The following is a 20,394-nucleotide window of genomic DNA, read 5'->3' as shown; positions in this document are numbered from 1 at the left end:
ACCATAGGTCATAGCCTCAGAATAAAAGGATGTTCCTTTAGGAAGGAGATGAGGAATCTTTGTTCAGAGGGAGGTGAATCTGTGGGATTCTATGTCACAGAAGGCTGGGGAGACCAAGTTAATGGATATTTTTAAGGTAGAGATAGATAGATTCTTGATTATTATGTCAGGGGTTATGAGGAGAAGGCAGGAGGGTGGAGTTGAGAGGGAGAGATACATGATTGAATGGCAAAAGACAATAGACAATAGACAATAGGTGCAGGAGTAGGCCATTCGTCCCTTCGAGCCAGGCCGCCATTCAATGTGATCATGGCTGATCATACCCAATCAGTACCCCATTCCTGCCTTCTCCCCATATCCCCTGACTACGCTATTTTTAAGAGCCCTATCTAGCTCTCTCTTGAAAGCATCCAGAGTACCCGCCTCCACCGCCCTCTGAGGCAGAGAATTCGACAGACTCACCACTCTCTGTGAGAAAAAGTGTTTCCTCGTCTCCGTTCTAAATGGCTTACTCCTTATTCTTAAACTGTGGCCCCTGGTTCTGCATTCTTAAACTTTGGCCCCTGGTTATGGAATAGATAGCGGAGTAGACTTGATGGGCCGAATGGTCTAATGATGCTCCGATCACTTATGAACTTCTCTATACTAACGTCAATGTTTCCCTGATAAAATGCTCCTTACCCCGATTTAAAACTATTATTCATGAACCATTTTTTTTCTGTAGAACATTGCTAAATGCAATAGAATTCTAATCACCAGCACCAAAGTATTCTCTATGTTCCACCGTTCCACATGTCCAGTCTCATTCTCATTCCCTATCGTTCTGGGTTCCTAAAATCTGATTAAAAAAGATACTCTTAAATGCTGGCACAAAAATCGAGTGGGTATCAATCAAAATCAGCACAAATAGCTAAATACATAAGTGATTTAATTAAATATATTATTAGAAATTGTAACTGGAAAATTAGAATGGTGTTCTAATATCTCATGCTGTACTGAAGGTTTGCCAAAATAGTATTATTATTTAGCTGCTATGATGTGCAAAATAATTGGCAAACCTTTTGAAAGAGTCAATTCAAGCGTCAAGAGAGTTTATTGTCGTGTGTCCCAGATAGGACAATGAAATTCTTGCTTGCTGTAGCACGACTGAATATTTTAGGCATAAATACAGATCAGATCAGATCAGTGTGACCATATACCTTAGAATATATATATACACACATAAATACACAGATAAAGTGCAAAAGGCTGTTATAGTTCAGAGTTTGTTTGAAGTTGTGTTTATTGGTCATGGCAGTGGGGAAGCAGCTGTTCCTGAACCTGGATGTTGCCGTTTTCAGGCTCCTGTACCTTCTACCTGATGGCAGCGGAGAGATGAGTGTGTGGCCAGGATGGTGTGGGTCTTTGATGATGCTGGCAGCCTTTATGAGACAGCGCCTGCGATAGATCCCCTTGATGGTGGGGAGGTCAGAGCCGATGATGGACTGGAAAGTGTTTACAACTTTTTGCAGCCTTTTCCGCCCCTGGACACTCAGGTTGCCGAACCAAGCCACGATGCAACCGGTCAGCATGCTCTCTACTGTGCACCTGTAGAAGTTCGAGAGAGTCCTCCTTGACATACCGACTCTCCGTAATCTTCTCAAAAAGTAGAGGCGCTGTTGTGCTTTCTTTATAATTGCATCAGTGTTCTGGGACCAGGAGAGATCTTCGGAAATATGCACGCCCAGGAATTTGAAGTTCTTGACCCGTTCCACCATCGACCCGTTGATATAAACGGGACTGTGGGTCCCCATCCTACCCCTTCCAAAGTCCACAATCAGTTCCTTGGTTTTGATGGTGTTGAGAGCCAGGTTATTGTGCTGGCACCATTTGGTCAATCGGTCGATCTCACTTCTATACTCTGACTCATCTCCATCAGTGATACGTCCCACAACAGTGGTGTCGTCGGCGAACTTGATGATGTAGTTCACACTATGTCTGGCTACGCAGTCATGAGTATAGAGTGAGTACAGGAGGGGGCTGAGCACGCAGCCTTGAGGTGCTCCCGTGCTGATTGTTATCGAGGATGACACATTTGCACCAATACGGACTGTGAATGAGGAAGTCGAGGATCCAATTGCAGAGGGATGCGCAGAGACCCAGATCTGAGAGCTTGGTAACCAGCTTGAAGGGGATGATAATATTAAATGCTGAGCTGTAGTCAATGAATAACAGCCTGACATATGTGTTTTTGTTGTCCAAGTGGTCCAGAGCAGAGTGGAGAGCCAGTGAGATCGCATCCACCGTTGATCTGTTGTGGCAGTAAGCGAACTGCAGTGAGTCCAGGTTTTTGTCGAGGTATGAGTTGATTTGCACCATGATCAACCTCTCTAAGCACTTCATCACCACAGACGTTAGTACCACTAGTCGATAGTCATTGAGGCACGTCACCTTGCTCTTCTTGGGCACCGGTATTATTGATGCCCTTTTAAAGCAGGAGAGAACCTAAGACCTCAGAAGTGAGAGGTTGAAAATGTCCGTAAAAACTCCAGCCAGTTGGTCCACACAGGTTTTTAAAACACGCCCGGGTATACCATCAGGTCCAGGCGCTTTCCGAGTGTTCACCCCTCTGAAGGATTTTCTGACGTCGGCCTCTGTGACTGTGACCGAAATACCATCACGGCGAATGGGGGCTCAGAAAGGCGCATCAGTATTCTCCCTATCAAAGCGTGCGTAAAACGTATTGAGCTCGTCAGGGAGTGATGCTTCGCTGACATTTGAGCTGCCTCCTGATTTCGCCTTGTAGGAGGTGATGGCATTCAAGCCCTGCCACAGTTGCCGAACATCCGTCTCATCCTCCAGCTTGGAGCAGAAGTCCCTTTTGGCCTTTTTGATGGCCTTACCAAGGTCGTATCTGAACTTCTTGTAAATCTCTGTATCTCCAGACCTGAATGCCCGGGACCTGGTCTTCAGAAGAATGCGGATCTCATGGTTCATCCAAGGCTTCAGGTTAGGAAACACTCAGAAGGTTTTTGTTGGGATGAAGTCCTCCCCACATTTCTTTATGAAGTCTGTAACGACTGTGGCGAATTCATTCAGGTCCGTTGCCGAGTCCCTGAATATTGCCCAGTCTACAGACTCCAAACAGTCCTGGAGTTGTTCCGCTGCCCTCCAATCTTGGTGTACTCAAAGACATTCTATTAATTTCCCATATTTATATTTGGAGCAGTATGATTAAAGAAAAAACGTATTGAAAATATCTATAGGCTTTCAGATGATATATCATCGTCGCAAATGTCCTCATTTTTATTCTCTTTATGTATCAATGGTTTTAAAATAGTAAAAATATTTAGCGATGTTTAATTGAGACTGCTCTTTTGAATGGAAATTCAGATAATTTCATTAATTTCATCCAAAAGTACAGATGTGTTTTAAACTATCGTAGTTGGAGATGCATTCAAGAAGCAACAGCCTGGAAAGCTCATCCAAGAATAAAAGGTTGCATCAAAGGCCAAGATCACGTCATCAAAATTCTGAGAAGGACGAATTACACTCAGGAGCAATTAAGATAAACAACCAAAGAGAAAGAGACTACATGGAAGAGACAGGCACCGTTTTGAGAAACCATAAAACAAGGACGTCGTCCAAAAAGCATGACGATCTTTCTCGAGATGACCTGTTATTTCTGCTCAGTGTTCTTGAAGGTGAAGTAGAGGTCAGTAATCTCCATTACATCTAACATTTTTTAAAGTTTGAAACAAGAATACTTGCCAATGATCTGATTGAATCATGTTTAAAATAAAATTAGCAAATGGTTAAGTTAAATGCAAGTACACCACTGATGATTGGGAAATCATGCACCCTTTCCACTCACCAAAGCCCTCATTCACATCCTCCCTTTCCCACCCACCAATGCCCTGCCTTCCTGGTTCCCACTACTAGGGGTCTGCTTCCTGCCCTCCCTTTCCCCTCACCTTCCCGCTCTGCCTTTCATCTTTTCTGGATCTCTGGAAAATGTATTATAATACAGTCTATCATTTAAAAACATGGGTTAGGGTATAAATAGAAATTACACCCATTTGTCCTGAAAATATCATCGTTGGGCATTGTCAAAGTTCTGAGAGTGCTGGTTATCAGGGTTTTATGGTACTCTGGAGTCGTTGCATCATTGATTTTAAGAGTAATTTCATAAAATCATCACCAGACCGAAGTTCAAGCAGCACACCATAACACAAAAAGAATGTGAATATTTTCCATTTATATTTTTATAAATCAATCTACATATTTATAAATCTAAGCAGTTATATTAGTTGGAATTTTGGGGAAAAAAATCTTACCTGATATTTCCTCAGGTTCCCGAACTGCGGCTTCCCTTCTCAAGTCGGTGATGGCCAATACTGCATGGAAAGACACATGATTTAAATGATGAAAAAATACTCACAGTAATTAATTACTGACATTACAATGTATTGACAAACAAAAGGAAAGACAACTTAAAAGTGCTCCATACAGACAGCACCCGTGGTCAGGATCAAAGCCGGGTCTCTGGCGCTGTTAGGCAGCGACTCTACCGCTGCGCCACCATGCCGCCCTTGTAGCCATGTTTTCCAAAGCATCTTTCACTTGGACAAGATAATTTGGAACATATCTACGCAATTTAAAAGATTAAAAAATATCTTTAATGAGAAATTACTATTTGGTTCTTCCAGCTAATAACTATGTGGTACACAAATCTAATAAGTTTAAATCACTAGATTTCTTCCTCTTTATGGAAATTGAATAGATTTATTAATATCACAGCAGCTATAAATCTAATTTCTCAAGCACTTATTTTCTGAGAGGCACAGCAATAACTCACTTTATCAGTTTCTGTTTTCACCAGTGACTGAATGCAACATGGTTTTATTTTGCATATTAGTTATTATCTGTTTCTGTCACCTTGTGCACATCAATTTAAGCTATAATTTGCACACAAAAAATTAACCCACAGAAACATTGTTTTCTGCAGACAACACATTTCAATTTTAATCAGTAAGACCTGACCTCAAGACCAGGGATGGGGGTAATAAAACAGGACAGAAAATGAACGTTTCCGAAAAGTGAGAACAGAGCATGCACTGATATGTAAAGCCAATTTACCAATTGCATCAGATTGGAAGGTCACCTTTATATTTCAGACAGTTCTATTTTATTTTGTACCCAAGAGACATTTAACTCAAAACTGGACTAACCTAACCAACATAACACGAAAAATAAACATGACTTCTAATTTATAATAATATTTATAATAATATAATCATATTAATATTGATGAACATGGCAATGTTTTCATTGCATTACAAAGGGAGACATTTTTAATTTCTGCCAAGCAAGCTCACCCCAAAACATCTAAACACTCAAGAAGGTAGACTAAAGTGCTGGAGAAACTCAGCGGGTGCAGCAGCATCTATGGAGCGAAGGAAATAGGCAACGTTTCGGGCCGAAACGTTGCCTATTTCCTTCGCTCCATAGATGCTGCTGCACCCGCTGAGTTTCTCCAGCACTTTTGTCTACCTTCGATTTTCCAGCATCTGCAGTTCCTTCTTAAACACTCAAGAATAATTTGATAGTATTCAATATAATCAGTAAATTTCTCGTGCATTTATTTAGGCTCGAGATGAAGTCATAACTGTACTAAAAGCAGAAAAAATTGACTTAGCACTTCTGGAAGCACAGTATGGATTTGTTCTGCCAACAAAAGTACTACAAGCTCTGCAACGAGACACAATCCAAACAAAAACCGATTCACATCAGGAAGACATCTATGAAAAACCAATGGTAGAGGTATGTAGTTTATGCAAACAACCTAAAGCTTTTCTGTAGAATTCTAATTAATTGCCAAATTATAAACAAAGAGCAAGTACTACTATAACATTTAATATGAAACGTTGTTATCATTTTCTCTGTCCCTATCCAGTAATAAAATAAGGAAGCCACTTGAAATCCAACAAGGCACCATGGGTTTCTTGCCTTTTAGGTTATTGTTTACATTGGCAAACGCTATGAAACTTTGGCCTAACAACTGCCTGCAGGAGAATATGGATGCCAAATACAGGTATTGGTCTATTATTGTCATATATACTGAGATACCATAACGACATTTTATTTGCGTGCTATCCAATTAAATCAGATCATACTTTATACGAGTACAATCGTGCCATACATAAGTACATCAAGCTATACAAAGAGAAAAATACCAGAGTGCAGCTTACAGTTTCAGAGAAAAAGTCCAGTGTCCACAATGAAGGTAGTTTGGAAGATCGGAACTAGCCCCTAACTTATGAGAGGACTGTTCAGTTGTCTGATAACTGAGGCTATGCCTGAGTCTGCTGGTGTGTGCCTTCACTTTTTTGTATGTTCTGCCTGACGATAGAGGGGAGAAAAGGAACTGATCGGTCGGATTTTGTTGGCTGTTTTCCAGAGGCAGCATCAAGTCTAGATGGAGTCGATAGTGGAGAGGCTGGCCTGTGTGAAGGACTGGGCCACATCCACAACTCTCTGCTATTTCTTGCAGTCTTCTGCAAAGCTGTTGCCAACCAAGTTGTGAAGCAATTTAATAGCATGCTTTCTATGGTACATCTGTAGAAGATGGTAAGAGTTATTGGAGATATGCAGAACGTACTTAGTCTCCTGAGGAAGTTAAGGCAGTGGTCTGCTTTTTTGGCCGCAGCTTCACTGTGGTTTGTCCACAACAAATGTTTGTGATATTTACCCCAAGGAACTCTCAAGCATTTCCACTTTGGTTCCATTTGTGCTGATTGTGGCGTGTGTACGCCATTACACTTTCCGAAAGGGACGGCACGTCAGTAAAGTTGCTGCCTTACAGCGCCAGAGACCCAGGTTCGATCCCGACTACGGGCGCTGTCTGTACTGAGTTTGTACATTCTCTGGGTGCTCCGGTTTTCTCCCACAATACAAAGACATACAGGTTTGCAGGTTAATTGGCTTTGGTAAAAATTGTGAATTGTAAACCTGCAAACTTGTAGATGGTGTAAGAGCAGAATTTGGCTGCACAGTCATGAATAAAGGGAGTGTAATATTATACACTGTGCATCCTATACAATAGGGAGTATTGAAAGGGGCTGAGAAAGTCAAGGATCCAGTGGCAGAGGAGCAGCTGACTCCTAGGTCCTTGAGTTTGGATGGAATTATGGTGTTGAAGTAAGAGGTTGTCATTAAATAGGTGTCCTTGTTATCTAGATGTTCCAGATACAAGTCATGTCCAAACTACAGGACATAGGAATCAGTAAACTCCTCTGCCATTGGATCCTTGACCTTCTGACCTACAGTCCACAATTAGTGATATGTGACAACATCTCCTTCACAATAATTCTTAACACTGGTGCCCTGCAAGGATGTGTTCTCAGTCCCCTACTATACTCCCTACACTCATGACTGTGCGGTCAAATTCAGCTCTAACTGCGCTTACAAGTTTGGTGTTGTGGTGGGACACTCATGAACAATGACGAGACGGAGTACAGGAATGGGATTTAGAACTTAGCAACATGGTGTTCGGACAACAACCTCTCCCTCGATGTTAGCAAAATAAAGGAACTAGATATCAATTTCAGGGAGCGTGGTTGAGTACATGGGCCAATTGGCATCAAAGGTGCAGGTGGAAATGGTTGAGACCTTGGTGTTCCTTGGCTAAATATTACCATTGTTCTGTTGTCGACCAATCACATTGATGCGACAACCAAAAAGGCACACCAACACCTCTACTTCCTGAGAAGACTGAAGCATGTTGCAAATGACTCCTATAACTTCTACAGATGCATCATAGAAAGCACATCGTTGGGTTGTATCACAGTTTGGTTTGGGAAAGCTCTGCTCAAGACTGCGAGAAATTGCAGAGAGTTGTAGATGTAGCCCAGTCCATCACACCAACCAGACTTCCTACCATTAACTCTATCTAGATTTCATTGCCTCTGAAATGTAGCCAACATAATCAAAGACTTGTCCCACTATGGTCATTCCTTCTTTTCCTTGATTCCATTGGGCAAAAGATTCGGAAGCTTGAAAGCACGCACCACCAGACTTAAGAACAACTTCTTCACCTCTGTTATCAGGCTGTTGAACTGTCTTTCCATAAGTTAGCGTATTGGCCGATTAACCTCTACCCCATTGCAGACATTGTACTTTGTCAATGGAACGAATGCGCTACAATGTTCTATTCTGCACACTGTATCTTCCCCTTTGCCCTTCAGTTTGACTTGATTGTATTTATGTATAGTATTATCTGATCTAATTGGATAGCATACTAAATAAAGCATTTCACTGTACTTGGTACATGTGACAATAATAAACCTAAACCTAAGGGAGATGGCATCTGGTGTGGGCCTGTTGTGATGAAAGGCAAACTGCAGAAGGTTCAGGCTGTCTAGAAAGCTAGAATTAATGTGCACAATGACCAGCTTTTTGATGCACTTCATGACTGTGGATGTCAGAGCCACTGGGCAGTAGTCAATATGGCAGACGTCCTTGCTTTGCTGGGGTACACAGATAAGAGTGGTCTTCTTAAAGCAGATGGTGTCCTCCAAATGGATAGTGAGAGGTTAAAGTGTGTGTTTACTCCTGACAGCTGGTCCATGCAGATCCTGAGGACGTGGTGAGGGCTCTAGCCAGGCCAGTTGTATTCAGCTGATCTGCTTCATCACCAGGTTAATGCAGATTCCGTTCCTGTGAACTGCTCATAGCCCACACAGATCGCAAGTCAGAAATGTGCCTGCAAATTGAGTTCCACATGGCAGAAACACTTGCACACATGTTCAGGCTGCACATAAGTACGCTACGCAGAAATTGTACTCTATCTGCATGAAGCAAATACTACCCGGTTTAGGAAAAGGGGAGGTGCAACGAGACCTGGGTGTCCTTGTACATCAGTCACTGAAAGTAAGCATGCAGGTACAGGAGGCAGTGAAAAAAGCAAATGTCATGTTGGCCTTCATAGCGAGGATTTGAGTACTAGAGCAAGGAGGTCCTACTGCAGTTGTACAGGGTGAGACCACACCTGGAGTATTGTGTGCAGTTTTGGTCGCCGCATTTGAGGCAGGACATTCTTGCTATTGAGGGAGTGCAGCGTAGGTTCATCAGGTTAATTCCCGGGATGGTGCGACTGACATCTGATAAAAGAATGGATCGAATGGGCTTATATTCACTGCCATTTAGAATGATGAGAGGCGATCTTATAGAAACATGTAAAATTCTTAAAGGATTGGATAGGTTAGATGCAGGACAAATGTACCCGATGTTGGTGGATTCCAGAACCAGGGGTCGGTCACAGTTTAAGAATAACGGGTAGGCCATTTAGGACTGAGATGCAGAAAAACCTTTTCACCCAGAGAGTTGTGAATCTGTGGAATTATCTGCCACATACTGGATATATTCCAGAGAGAGTTAGATATAGCTCTTGGGGCTAACGCAATCAAGGAATATGGGGAGAAAGCAGGAATGGGGTACTGGTTTTGGATGATCAGCATGATCATATTGATCAGCCACGATCATTTTGAATGGCGGTGCTGGTTCAAAGGGCTGAATGGCCTACTCCTGCACCTATCTTCTATGTTACCCCTTTAAATGCTGTTGTATAGTATAATTAAACTAACCTCAAGTATAAATCTAAACTCAGACCAACCTAAGCTTTTCAGTACAATGACTAGCCACATAAAGGCTTTCACTACCTCAGTCCCGGTGCATAAGTTTGGGGAATAATGTCTATGGATGCTGGCAGTTTATCAGTGCCTTGTTCAACAGTTACTCCTCATGTACATGCCGAGGACAAGTCTTTGGCTATTTGACCAAAAGGAAATACTACAGACAGCCATAGATTGACTGTGTGTGACAGGAATTATATCATTAAGTATCATCCATTGTGCTGGAGTTTCATTTTCTTTACTTGATAGTTCTGATCATCATATGAACAAGTATGAATCAGGGTGATACGATTGCAAGAATAGTTTAGCATATTCTAAACTGACATATTTTCATGGGAGCCTTCCATTCTAAACTGACATATTTTCATGGGAGCCTTCCATTTAATTTGAGATGTAAATAAACATAATTAAAAGCCAAGTTTCAGAATAGATTAGAAAGAAGTTCAAACTCTACCAAGGTTGAGATCTTTGTCAGCACTTCATTATAATGATTGGTGATTACAAATGCCCAGAATGATTTTATTTTAAATTTATTTTATTTTATTTTAAAGACCAATACATGAAAGACCAAATATAAGATGGCGGCGCTGCCTTAGCAGCTGCTGCTAAGGCTTTTTCGTTTTTTTGTTGTTCTTTTGTCCTGTTTTAGTTAATTTTTGGTTTATTAGGTTGTGTATGTGTGTGGGTGGGTGGGGGAGAGAAACATGTTTTTGGTCTCTTCCTTTGGGGTGATGTGACTTCTCTTGTCGTATCCCCCGTCTCCGTCTCCGCCTGCGCCGAGGCCTAATAGCGGAGCTGGCGGCCTCGGAGCTGGGGCAGCGGCAGCGGCGACCCGGCCTCGGAGCTGGGGCAGCGGCAGCGGCCACCCGGCCTCGGAGCTGGGGTAGCGGCGACCAGACCTCGGAGCTGGGGCAGCGGCAGCGGCAGCGGCGACCCGGCCTCGGAACTAGGGCAGCGGCAGCGGCGACCCGGCCTCGGAGCTGGGGCAGCGGCAGCGGCCACCCGGCCTCGGAGCTGGGGCGGCGGCCACCCAGCCTCGGAGCTGGGGCAGCGGCAGCGGCCACTCGGCCTCGGAACTGGGGCAGCGGCAGCGGCAGCGGCGACCCGGCCTCGGAGCTGGGGCAGTGTTCCGGCGGCAGCGGCCAACCGACCCGACCGCGGGCCTAGTGGACGACATCGTCGGGAGCTCGCAGGTCACAGGTTGGTGACCTGTTCTCCGGAGCACCCACAACAACAGCTGCGTCCGCTGGACTGGAGGGCCGCAGCTTCGGCAGCTTCGACCACCCCGGGCCGCGGAGTTGAACCGGCCCGTCTGCGGAGCTCGGATTCAGCCGCGGGACTGACATTACTTACCATCGCCCAGCGGGGCCACAACATCTGAAGCAAAGATAGGATCTGAAGCCTGGATCGCCTCGGCGCAGAGGGAGAATAAGAAGGGAAGAGACAAAGACTTAAGACTTTTGCCTTCCATCAGTGAGGAGGTGCCTGGTGAACTCACTGTGGTGGATGTTAATTTGTGTTTATTGTGTGTTTTTGTTATTTTTACTACATGTAGGACTGCAAGGCAACAAAATTTCGTTCAGACCGCAAGGTCTGAATGACAATAAAGGCTACTTTGACTTTGACTTTGATTGGAGAACATTGACGTGTATTTCTTTACAATATCTGCCTTTATCAAGCAGAACAGTGTCAGCAAAGGAGGCACCTCATCTCTATAATTACTTCTCATTAAAAAAACAAGTTATAACTGTTGGCTGTTGTGAGAACGGAATATTAAATCCAGTCCTCGTAATATCCTAGTGTGACCAACACATGCAACATCAAGTAATGCCTTTGTGGAGCAATTATACATGGTTCCTCTTTTGGCTTAATTTCTTAAACATTTAAATCAATGCAGTTTATCGAAGTCAGCAGTGAATATAGCTTTTCACAGCAAATATAATATTTTGTCTTAACTCATAGCCTGGATTCAGTTATTTTCATCAAATATCTCTCTCCAAGTTTCAGGTGTGTGAAAATCGTAAAACAGCCGATCCACAAATAATAAATCTGAAATAAAAACAGAACATGCTGGAAATGCTCAGCAGGTTAGGTGGCATCCGAGGAAAGAGCAGTTAACGTTTCAGGTCCAATACTCACTGGTTCTATCCCACACTGGGAACAATTTACAGAGGCCAACCTACACGTCTTTGGAATGTGGGAGGAAGCCAGAGCGCCTGGAGGAGACCCATGCGGTCAGAGGGAGAGCGTACAAACTCCGTACTGACGGCACCCATAGTCAGGTTCTCCAGCGCTGTGAGGCAGTAACTCTACCGCTGCGCAACTGTGTCACCCCATATGGGAACTGACCCAACTGGTTTATAGAAAATAGAATAAGAAAGTCCTCCAAAAATGCATCAATGTAGTTAATTGCAAAGGTAAATAAAATACAGCTGATGGTTTCACCAGCGATTGTACGAAGGCAGAATTTTACAGAAGTGCGAACAGGTGTCCCAAAGTTACACTTTTATAGAAGAAAGAACACTAAGCTTGTCGGTATTCTGATTCAAGGGAAAAGGATATTGTGGTGATGAAGTTTAGGCCGGGGATAGGAGATGATGAGGTTTGGGAACCTTCTATTGCTAGCCACCAGAGGTGCGGCACGGTGGCGCAGCGGTAATGTTGCTGCCTTAAGGCGTGGAGGAGTGGGGACTTGGTCCTGCACAAAATCTTCGCGCGCCACCGGCCTGTCGCGGAACTGACGGCCAAAGTGGGACAGGCCCAAGACCCTGGCGCGGCGCAACGTCTCACCTCCAACAGCAGCAGAAGCAGGCAAATGATCGCCGAGCTCGGCCTGGGGCTCACGGCCGTTGCGGATCCGGATCCGCCCCCACTTCTACTCCCAGAGCGGGGCCAAGACGATTGGAGATAGACACAAAATGCTGGAGTAACTCAGCGGGACCGGCAGCATCTCTGGAGAGAAGCAATGGGTGATGTTTCGGGTCGAGAGACAGGACTTTGCCTTCCATCACAGTGAGGAGGCAATGAATTGTGTGTGTAAATTGAATTGGTTGTGTGTCTTGTAAAATTGTTTCTTTTTGCTGTACGGCTGCAGAAACCAAAGTTCCTAACGGAAAAATAAAGTTCATTGAATTGAATTGAATTGAGACCCTTCTTCAGACTGAAGAAGAGTCTCGACCCGAAACATCATCCATTCCTTCTCTCCAGAGATGCTGCCGGTCCCGCTGAGTTACTCCTGCATTTTTTGTCTATCTTCAAATGACATCATGTGCTCCAGACGGCTGTGCGGACGCATGATGACGCACGCGACTGTCGTACGTCAGTCACTACCGGCCTGTCACATAAATGACGGCCCAAGTGGGACAGGCCTTTTACAGCGCTTGCAGCACCAGAGACCCGGGTTTGATCCCGACTCCTGGTGCTGTCTGTACGGAGTTTGTACCCGTGACCTGCGTGGATTTTCTTCAAGATCTTCAGTTTCCTCATACACGAAGACGTGCAGGCTTGTAGGTAAATTGGCTTGGTATGAATGTAAATTGTCCCTAGTGTATGTAGGATAGTGTTAATGTTCTGGTCGGTGCGGACTCGGTGGGCCGAAGGGCCTATTTCTGCGCCTTATCTCTCAACTAAACCCTTCCTGAACCAAGGTTTTGATCCTAATTATCGACATACACCTTTTGCATTCATGGATGCTGCTTAACCCACCGCCTTTTTCCGGATTTCTATTTCTCGAATGAGGCTAAATCTGCTAGTTAAAAATAAATTCCACTTCTGACTATTCAAACTTTCAGTTAACACTCTTGATTGAAATAGAAATCATTTACTGTGAAGTTGTGGACCATGACAATATTTTTACCCTGAGCATGATCACAAAAAATTGTTGGTTGGAATTGATACATATTTCCTTATTGATTTCTAAATGGTTACACAAGTTACAGAAAGACTCCAGTAAAATGCATAATGACCCTCCAGCTGTAATTATTACTTTTTAACTTAATGTATTTGTAATTAACAGATTTTACGGCATACAAATACTCATAATGTTATTTTAAATGCAGCTTGACAGACTAGTTGAGAAACAGAAAGAGACTCACAGGCGGATGTTGGAACAACTACTTCTCGTAGAAAGATCTCACAAGCAGACAATAGACGATTTGGATGACGAGAAAAAAAAGCACGTGGAGTACATGGAAAAGAGTGACGAGTTCACCAACCTCCTTGAACAGGAACGTGAACGGTAAGTTAGCAAAAGTGTATTCTATGGTCCACCGTTATAGACACCAGTTAAACACTGAAATTCACAATGTTATAATGTGGAATTCCAGTAGGAAATGGACAAATTGCTTCATAATATTTATAGCTACAATGAAAAACCCATGGGTTAGATTTTAGTCAATTTTATTCTATTTGTTAATGGCACAAATATTTCTCAAAAATAAACTAAAGAAAGGCATTTTGGAGAACAGGACTCTACATTAAGAGAGACACAATAGCCTTCAACTGCCTGAAACTTGAACAAAAGACGAAAAGCTGGAAGAACTGAACAGGTCAGGCAGCATCTGTGAAGGGAAATGGACAGACAACATTTTGGACAGAACCCTTCTTCAGACTTGAGAAAGGTCCCGAACCAAAACGTCATCTGTCCATTCCACTTCATAGATGCTGCCCGACCTTATATATTGCTGGAGGAAATATATAAGTTCCTCCAGCACTTTATATAGTTTGCTCTTAATTCATTAAAATACTTTTATTTTCAAAAATAGAAGTGTGGTAGAAATACTGTTTAACATGTATCAATTATTCACTTTTTCACAAATGCTTTTTAAAATTGTTTTTAATAACTGGTTAGCAGCATATTCAAGTGGAACATTCTGTGTGTGTGTGTGTGTGTGTGTGTGTGTGTGTGTGTGTGTGTGTGTGTGTGTGTGTGTGTGTGTGTGTGTGTGTGTGTGTGTGTGTGTGTGTGTGTGTGTGTGTGTGTGTGTTAGAACTTTATAACTGATTGCTGATTGGAAGTTATGAACATTAATGCCATTATATTAAATTTGGTCTGCACTAGTATTTTCAAATAAACATCATGGGATCCCCATATTGAAACAATAGTACAATGATAATTCACTATCCGACTGTTCCAATTCCAATAGTTCGGCATCTGGTTCACTGGTTGCTGCTTCTTCTGCTCACTTTGAACACACCAGAGCCCTGATTCCTAGGTTCCCTTTAATACATCAGGGTCCCAATTCCATTACTCCCTCTCACACAGCGGGGCATCAGTTCCTGCACCCTTTCATATAGCCGGGAACTAGTTCCCATGCGTCCTTTCACACCAGTTCTTGCACTCTCTTGAAAATCACGTCATTCTGTTTATCACAATCTCTCAAAGGTTTTTCATATTATTATACTGTATAACACTTACAAACAATAAATGAAAAGAGCATTGGAGTATTAGTAACATAAGATCCGATAATCAGGAAAATCTGCTCATCCACAAGCATGCTGCATTGATGTAATTTTACTGTATTCACAAATTTCAGAACAGATGCTAACAGTGGAATTTCAGAAATGAAGGTGCACCAGCTGAACATGATATTGACATTATTGTAACTGGAATAAAGTTAAATTATGATTATTTGTTGAAAAGCAAAAAACTAAATCATTCCATGCAATCGGTGCCTTGATTTATCTACGCACATATAAAATTAGACAAGCTTGCTGTTAGTTTTGAAGACTGAAGGTCAATTAATGCATAATGTGCAATTTTATTTTAATTCATCTGAGAATTAAATGCAAATAAAAGTCAAGATATTTGTTACTTTAATGAACTGCTCAAATTGCAAGTTAAAATGTTGTATTACTTAACTTGTAAACACAGGTGACAATCTAATTGCGATTGACAGTAAAGTTAATACAAATTATGTCTGTCTGCAATTAGTACCACTAGAGTGCTGTCAAAACAAGAACGTGTTGACTGACCGCTTGGCTAAGCTCAATACTTTAGTGAGCTGATAGCTTGCATTTGAATAGCCGGGTCATTTGAATGCTGGGTCTTCAAAATGATACAATAATACAATACAATTGATAACTGCATTTCAAAGCTCGATATTTTCACCTCATTGAAGAACGTATGATTCATGTTGGATCCAAATTGCTCTTCATTTGGGGATCAACAAAGCAGCAGAAAAATAAGAATCCATGTACTCTAGAGATCCTACCGTACCTGCTGACTTACTCCAGGACTGGAGTTACTCCAGCACTGTGCCATTTTTAGCAGATAAATAAGATGGTTTACTGCAATAGTTATTCTTATCATAACAACCAAGGACCAACATTTTCCCTCAAGTAACTACAAACAGATCAAGTCTCATTCAGCTTCATTGGGCCTTGGTGTGCAGCCAGACTAATGTGTTTGCCTATATTACCTATACTTCAGAGGAAATTCTTTAGATATGAAACACTTTGGAACACCATAAAGTCAACATCTCCTTCAAAAGAAGTACTATGTTAACAGCTGCAAACTAGCTAATGCCCTGATGTGCAAAGATCAAAGCTGGGCCATTGCTCTGCAAGAAAGCGGGGATGCTGTCACCCATCTCATGTCAGCTTCCGTTGAACATTTTACTCAAATACTTACAGATTTGATTTGATATTAAATGGAGAACAATAGCACTTTCTGCACTGGTCGTCGTGCAGCAACTTTTCCTAACGTAGCTAAGTTGTTGATTTGGTCATGATATTTCTATATGTGGAATATAATTTAAAAATCTGCATTATACCCACCCTTCCAGACATGTGGATTGTTTGTGATGCCAGTGAAAAGAAAAAAAAACTTTTTTATTTTTCTCAATTTATCAGTGTTTCCGATTAAGTCAGAGTCAGTATCTGGAACAAATTCTATCACAACACATCAGTCCAGAAACAGTTGGTAATTTATTTTAAAATGTGTAATAATATTTTTTAAATACTGCAAAAATAATAAACAGGCCACCGAACCATCTAAGTATCCTGCATATTGTGACAAAACGTTTCCGTCATTTTCATTAGATAACATAAGCATCGCAATAAGTGGCATTAGTATTATATTAGTTGTCAGCACCTATTTATTGATTTTTCCTAATTGAATGTATGGAATATAACCTAAACCTCAAGATAAGAAAGCACAAACGACTTTCTTTTTCCGTTACTGTTGGACAGTTTGCAGGAGTTGTCCATATGCAGGCAGTTAAAAGGAAAGCCAACCTCATTACACAGGATCCCACCCACTCCCTGCACAAGTCCTTCCAACTTCTGCCATCAGGCCGCTGATATAAAGTCCCCCTATCCAAGAAAAACATCCACAAAAACTAATTCATACCCATTGCCATAAACAGCTTAAATAAAAAATGAACAAGGGACAAATTAACCCTGACGCACTGTCACTTTATACGTATCCACAACTTTTATCTTGTCTATTTTTATAGTTTCTAATCTTTATACTTGCTTTTAAGATCTATACACACTGTGTGTGCTCGCAGAAATCTGTGTTGTATGACTGCTTATCAGTACATTGTCCTGGTTGTATGTTGAGCCACGTCAAAGAAGATTTTCTGTTACGACAGACAATAAAGTTTTCTGAATCTGAATCTGAATCTGAATAACAACTCTGAACACTTCCCGAATGAATCTGAAGTGATCAGAATGACGTCCATTATTATTATTTAGATCACTATATTTTGGACCAATTTATGTTGTTTTTCAATGTATTGGAACACTTTTCATTCTAATTCTCACTTTCTGAAGTGATCCAAGATGATTAATGAAAGATTATGTTATAGTTTTATTTACAAGTAAATCTAAAAAAATCTAAAATCTGCCGATGCTGGAATTCTGATATAAAACAGAAAATGCTGTTACCACTCAGCAGGTCAAGCAGTATCTGTGGAAAAAGAAGCAAACTTAATGTTTCAGGTGAAAAACCCTTCAACAGAACTTGGAAAATAAACAAGTTCCTGATGCTTGACTATTATTTTTTTTAATGGCCTCTGACTTGTTCAATAGGAGACTACCGCTACGAGACGACAAAAACGTATCTCCATATTAACTTAACCTTCATGTAATTGTACACTATTGGCTGAAACTCACTGTTCCTTCCCAAATTGTGTAAAGGTAAGAATGCAGTAAAAGGGAGGAAAAAAGCATAATTTCATAACGTTTAAGATAGTTTTGGATGGGGATCAGACTGGTCCTCAGGTGATCATTACATTGGAACTGGGGAGAGCAGATCAGTAGTGGCTGTTTGGGGTGGGAGGGGGGGGGGGGGGGGGTTTGAATGTTGAATCCACATATGACATGTGGGAATCCTTTAAAGGCCAGCTGGTTAGAATTCATGACCAGCTTGTTATTCTGAGGATGAAAGATAAGGCTGGAAAAGCTCAGGAATTCTGGATGACAAGAGATATTGCAAGTTTAGCCAAAAGTAAAAAGGAAACAGAGTTTAAGTAGCTAAAATTGGACAAGGCCTTTGAGGAATATAAACAAAGCAGAAAAGCACTTAAACAAGGAATCAGAAGGGCAATAAGGTTTAAGGAGAAATATTATACATATATTTAAGGTATGTGAGTGGCTAGGGCAAGGATAGGTCCACTCACAGACAAAGGAGGGAACATATGCCTGCAGCCAGGGGAAATAGATGAGAATCTGAATCAGTATTTCATATTGATATTCACCAGTGAGGAAGAAGACATGGAGGATGGTGAGAGCAGGGAAGTTTAGAGATACAGTGTAAAAACAAGCCCATCGGCTCACAAGGTCCGTGCCGACCAACAATCACCGATACACTAGTTCTTTCCTTCAAACCTGCACGCATTTGTAATGTGGGAGGAAACCGGAGCATCCGGAGAAAACCCACGCAGTTACAGGGGGAACGTACAAACTCTCTATAGATAGCACCCTTAGACAAGATCGAACTCGGATCTCTGGCACTGTAAGGAAGCAACTCAACCGCTGTGCCACTGTGCCACCCTAGAGAAGGATATGTTGATATTCTAGGGCATGGTGTGGTTGACCCTTGAGAAACATTATTATGGATAAAGGTTGAAGTGGTAGGAAAATTACTGGAGAAAATTCTTTGGAACAGGATTTACTCACATTTAGAAAAGCATGGACTTGAAAAGAAAAGTCAGCATGGCCTTGTGTTGGGGTGATACTGTCTCAAAAATTCAATTCAGATTTTTATAAGAAGTGACATTGACAAGAATAGGGCAGTGGATGTTGTGCATATGGACTTCAATAACCTATTTGACAAGGTCCCTCATGGTAGACTGGTTCAGAATATTAAATCACATGAGATACCTGGGGAATGAGTAGTGAAGGAGGAGTGTTGCTCTGACTGGAAATCTGTGGCGGGTGGAGGTCACAAGGATCAGTTCTGAGATTTCTGTTGTTTGTGATATCTCTGGCTGAAAATGTAGGTGGTCTGATGAGTACGTTCACATATGACATATAAATTGGCATTGGGGATGATGAGGAAAGTGTCAAAGGATTCAGCAGGATATAGATAAACTGGAAATTGGCATGGCAGATCGAGTTTAAATGTGAACGTTTGCATTTCGGGAGATAAAATGTAAGTCGAAAGTATAGCATTAATGGCACGACCCTTAGAAGCATTGATGTACAGATAATACTTGAGGTACAAGTCCATAGGTCCCTGAAAGTGCAATGCAAGTGAATAGGTGGTGTAGAATGTTTACAGTATGCTTGCATTCATCAGACAGAGCATTGAGTGTAATAGTTCGGAATTTATAATGTCGTTGTATAAAACTTTGGTTAGACCACATTTGTAGCCTTTTGCACAGTTTTATCACGGTCTGCCCTCTCCTTATTCTCATCCACTTCACCTCCCAGTATTTTTCCACCGGTCCCTCCTTCTCCTCACCTGCCTGCCTGCCACTCCCCTCTCATCAGCCCAACTCTCCTCACCTGTTGCACTCAGTTGCCTCTGATCACCAATTAACCCGGTATATAGACTCTCCTCACCGTTCACACAGTGCCAGATTGTTCTCAGCATTCATGCAAGACTCTCCAGCGATTTCCCGACTTCCTGCCTGGCTTCGACTCTCCTTTCGTCTGTCCCTCGCTGGTTTGTTTGCATCGTGTGTTGGATCTCCTGGTTACCGGACCTTCCGCTACCCCGACTACGTCTCCTGCCTGCCCCTCTTCGGAACCCTCGCTCAATCCTGAGCCTCTGTGTGAGTACGGTGTACCCATTCCTATGTTACTACTCTGTGTTACAGTATCGTAATAAAGTTCGTTACCAACTATACCTGCCTGATTCTGTGCTGCTATTGGGTCCAAGCTATACCCGTTACAAGTTTTGGTTGCCACTATGAGTAGACTTTGGACAGAATGCAGAAGAGATTCACCAGAATGTTGCCTGGATCAGTGTATTAATAATAATAATAATGGATGGGATTTATATAGCGCCTTTCTAATACTCAAGGATTGGCTATAAGGAGAGGTTGGACAAACCGCTTTCTTTCCTTGCAAGAGGTCTTCAGTGTTAATCAACTGCTTTGAATAATGTTGCCGTAATGATTAGAAAAGGTAGTTACCATTTCCTTGCAGTCCTAATAACAACCTCCAGATGGAAAAAGTTGGGTGTGAGAATGTTGAGGTAGTGCTGAATCCATGGCAAAATATCTGATAATGTTTTTAATTGCTCTGTATAACATCACATATAGTGTATTTT

The 20,394-nt window shown here is 42.1% G+C and overlaps 1 protein-coding gene across 3 annotated transcripts in view; it reads left to right on the top strand.

The window, feature by feature from the left end:
* Nucleotides 1-20,394, top strand: part of filip1l (filamin A interacting protein 1 like) — a 202,941-nt gene that overhangs the window by 79,525 nt on the left and 103,022 nt on the right. For 2 of the 3 annotated variants that reach the window (XM_033032634.1, XM_033032636.1), the window contains exons 2-4: nt 3,404-3,694; nt 5,629-5,802; nt 13,730-13,908. In XM_033032634.1, coding sequence (XP_032888525.1) covers nt 3,431-3,694; nt 5,629-5,802; nt 13,730-13,908 — 617 coding nt within the window. In that variant the 5' untranslated portion in view covers nt 3,404-3,430. Of the gene's footprint in view, nt 1-3,398; nt 3,695-5,628; nt 5,803-13,729; nt 13,909-20,394 lie in introns of all 3 variants that reach the window. The other variant, XM_033032635.1, reaches the window with a different exon arrangement.

The sequence above is a fragment of the Amblyraja radiata genome, chromosome 14 (assembly GCF_010909765.2).
Source record: "Amblyraja radiata isolate CabotCenter1 chromosome 14, sAmbRad1.1.pri, whole genome shotgun sequence".
Taxonomy (NCBI): domain Eukaryota; kingdom Metazoa; phylum Chordata; class Chondrichthyes; order Rajiformes; family Rajidae; genus Amblyraja; species Amblyraja radiata.
Note: the sequence above shows the minus strand (reverse complement) of the source record. Positions and strands in the feature narration are given on the sequence as shown.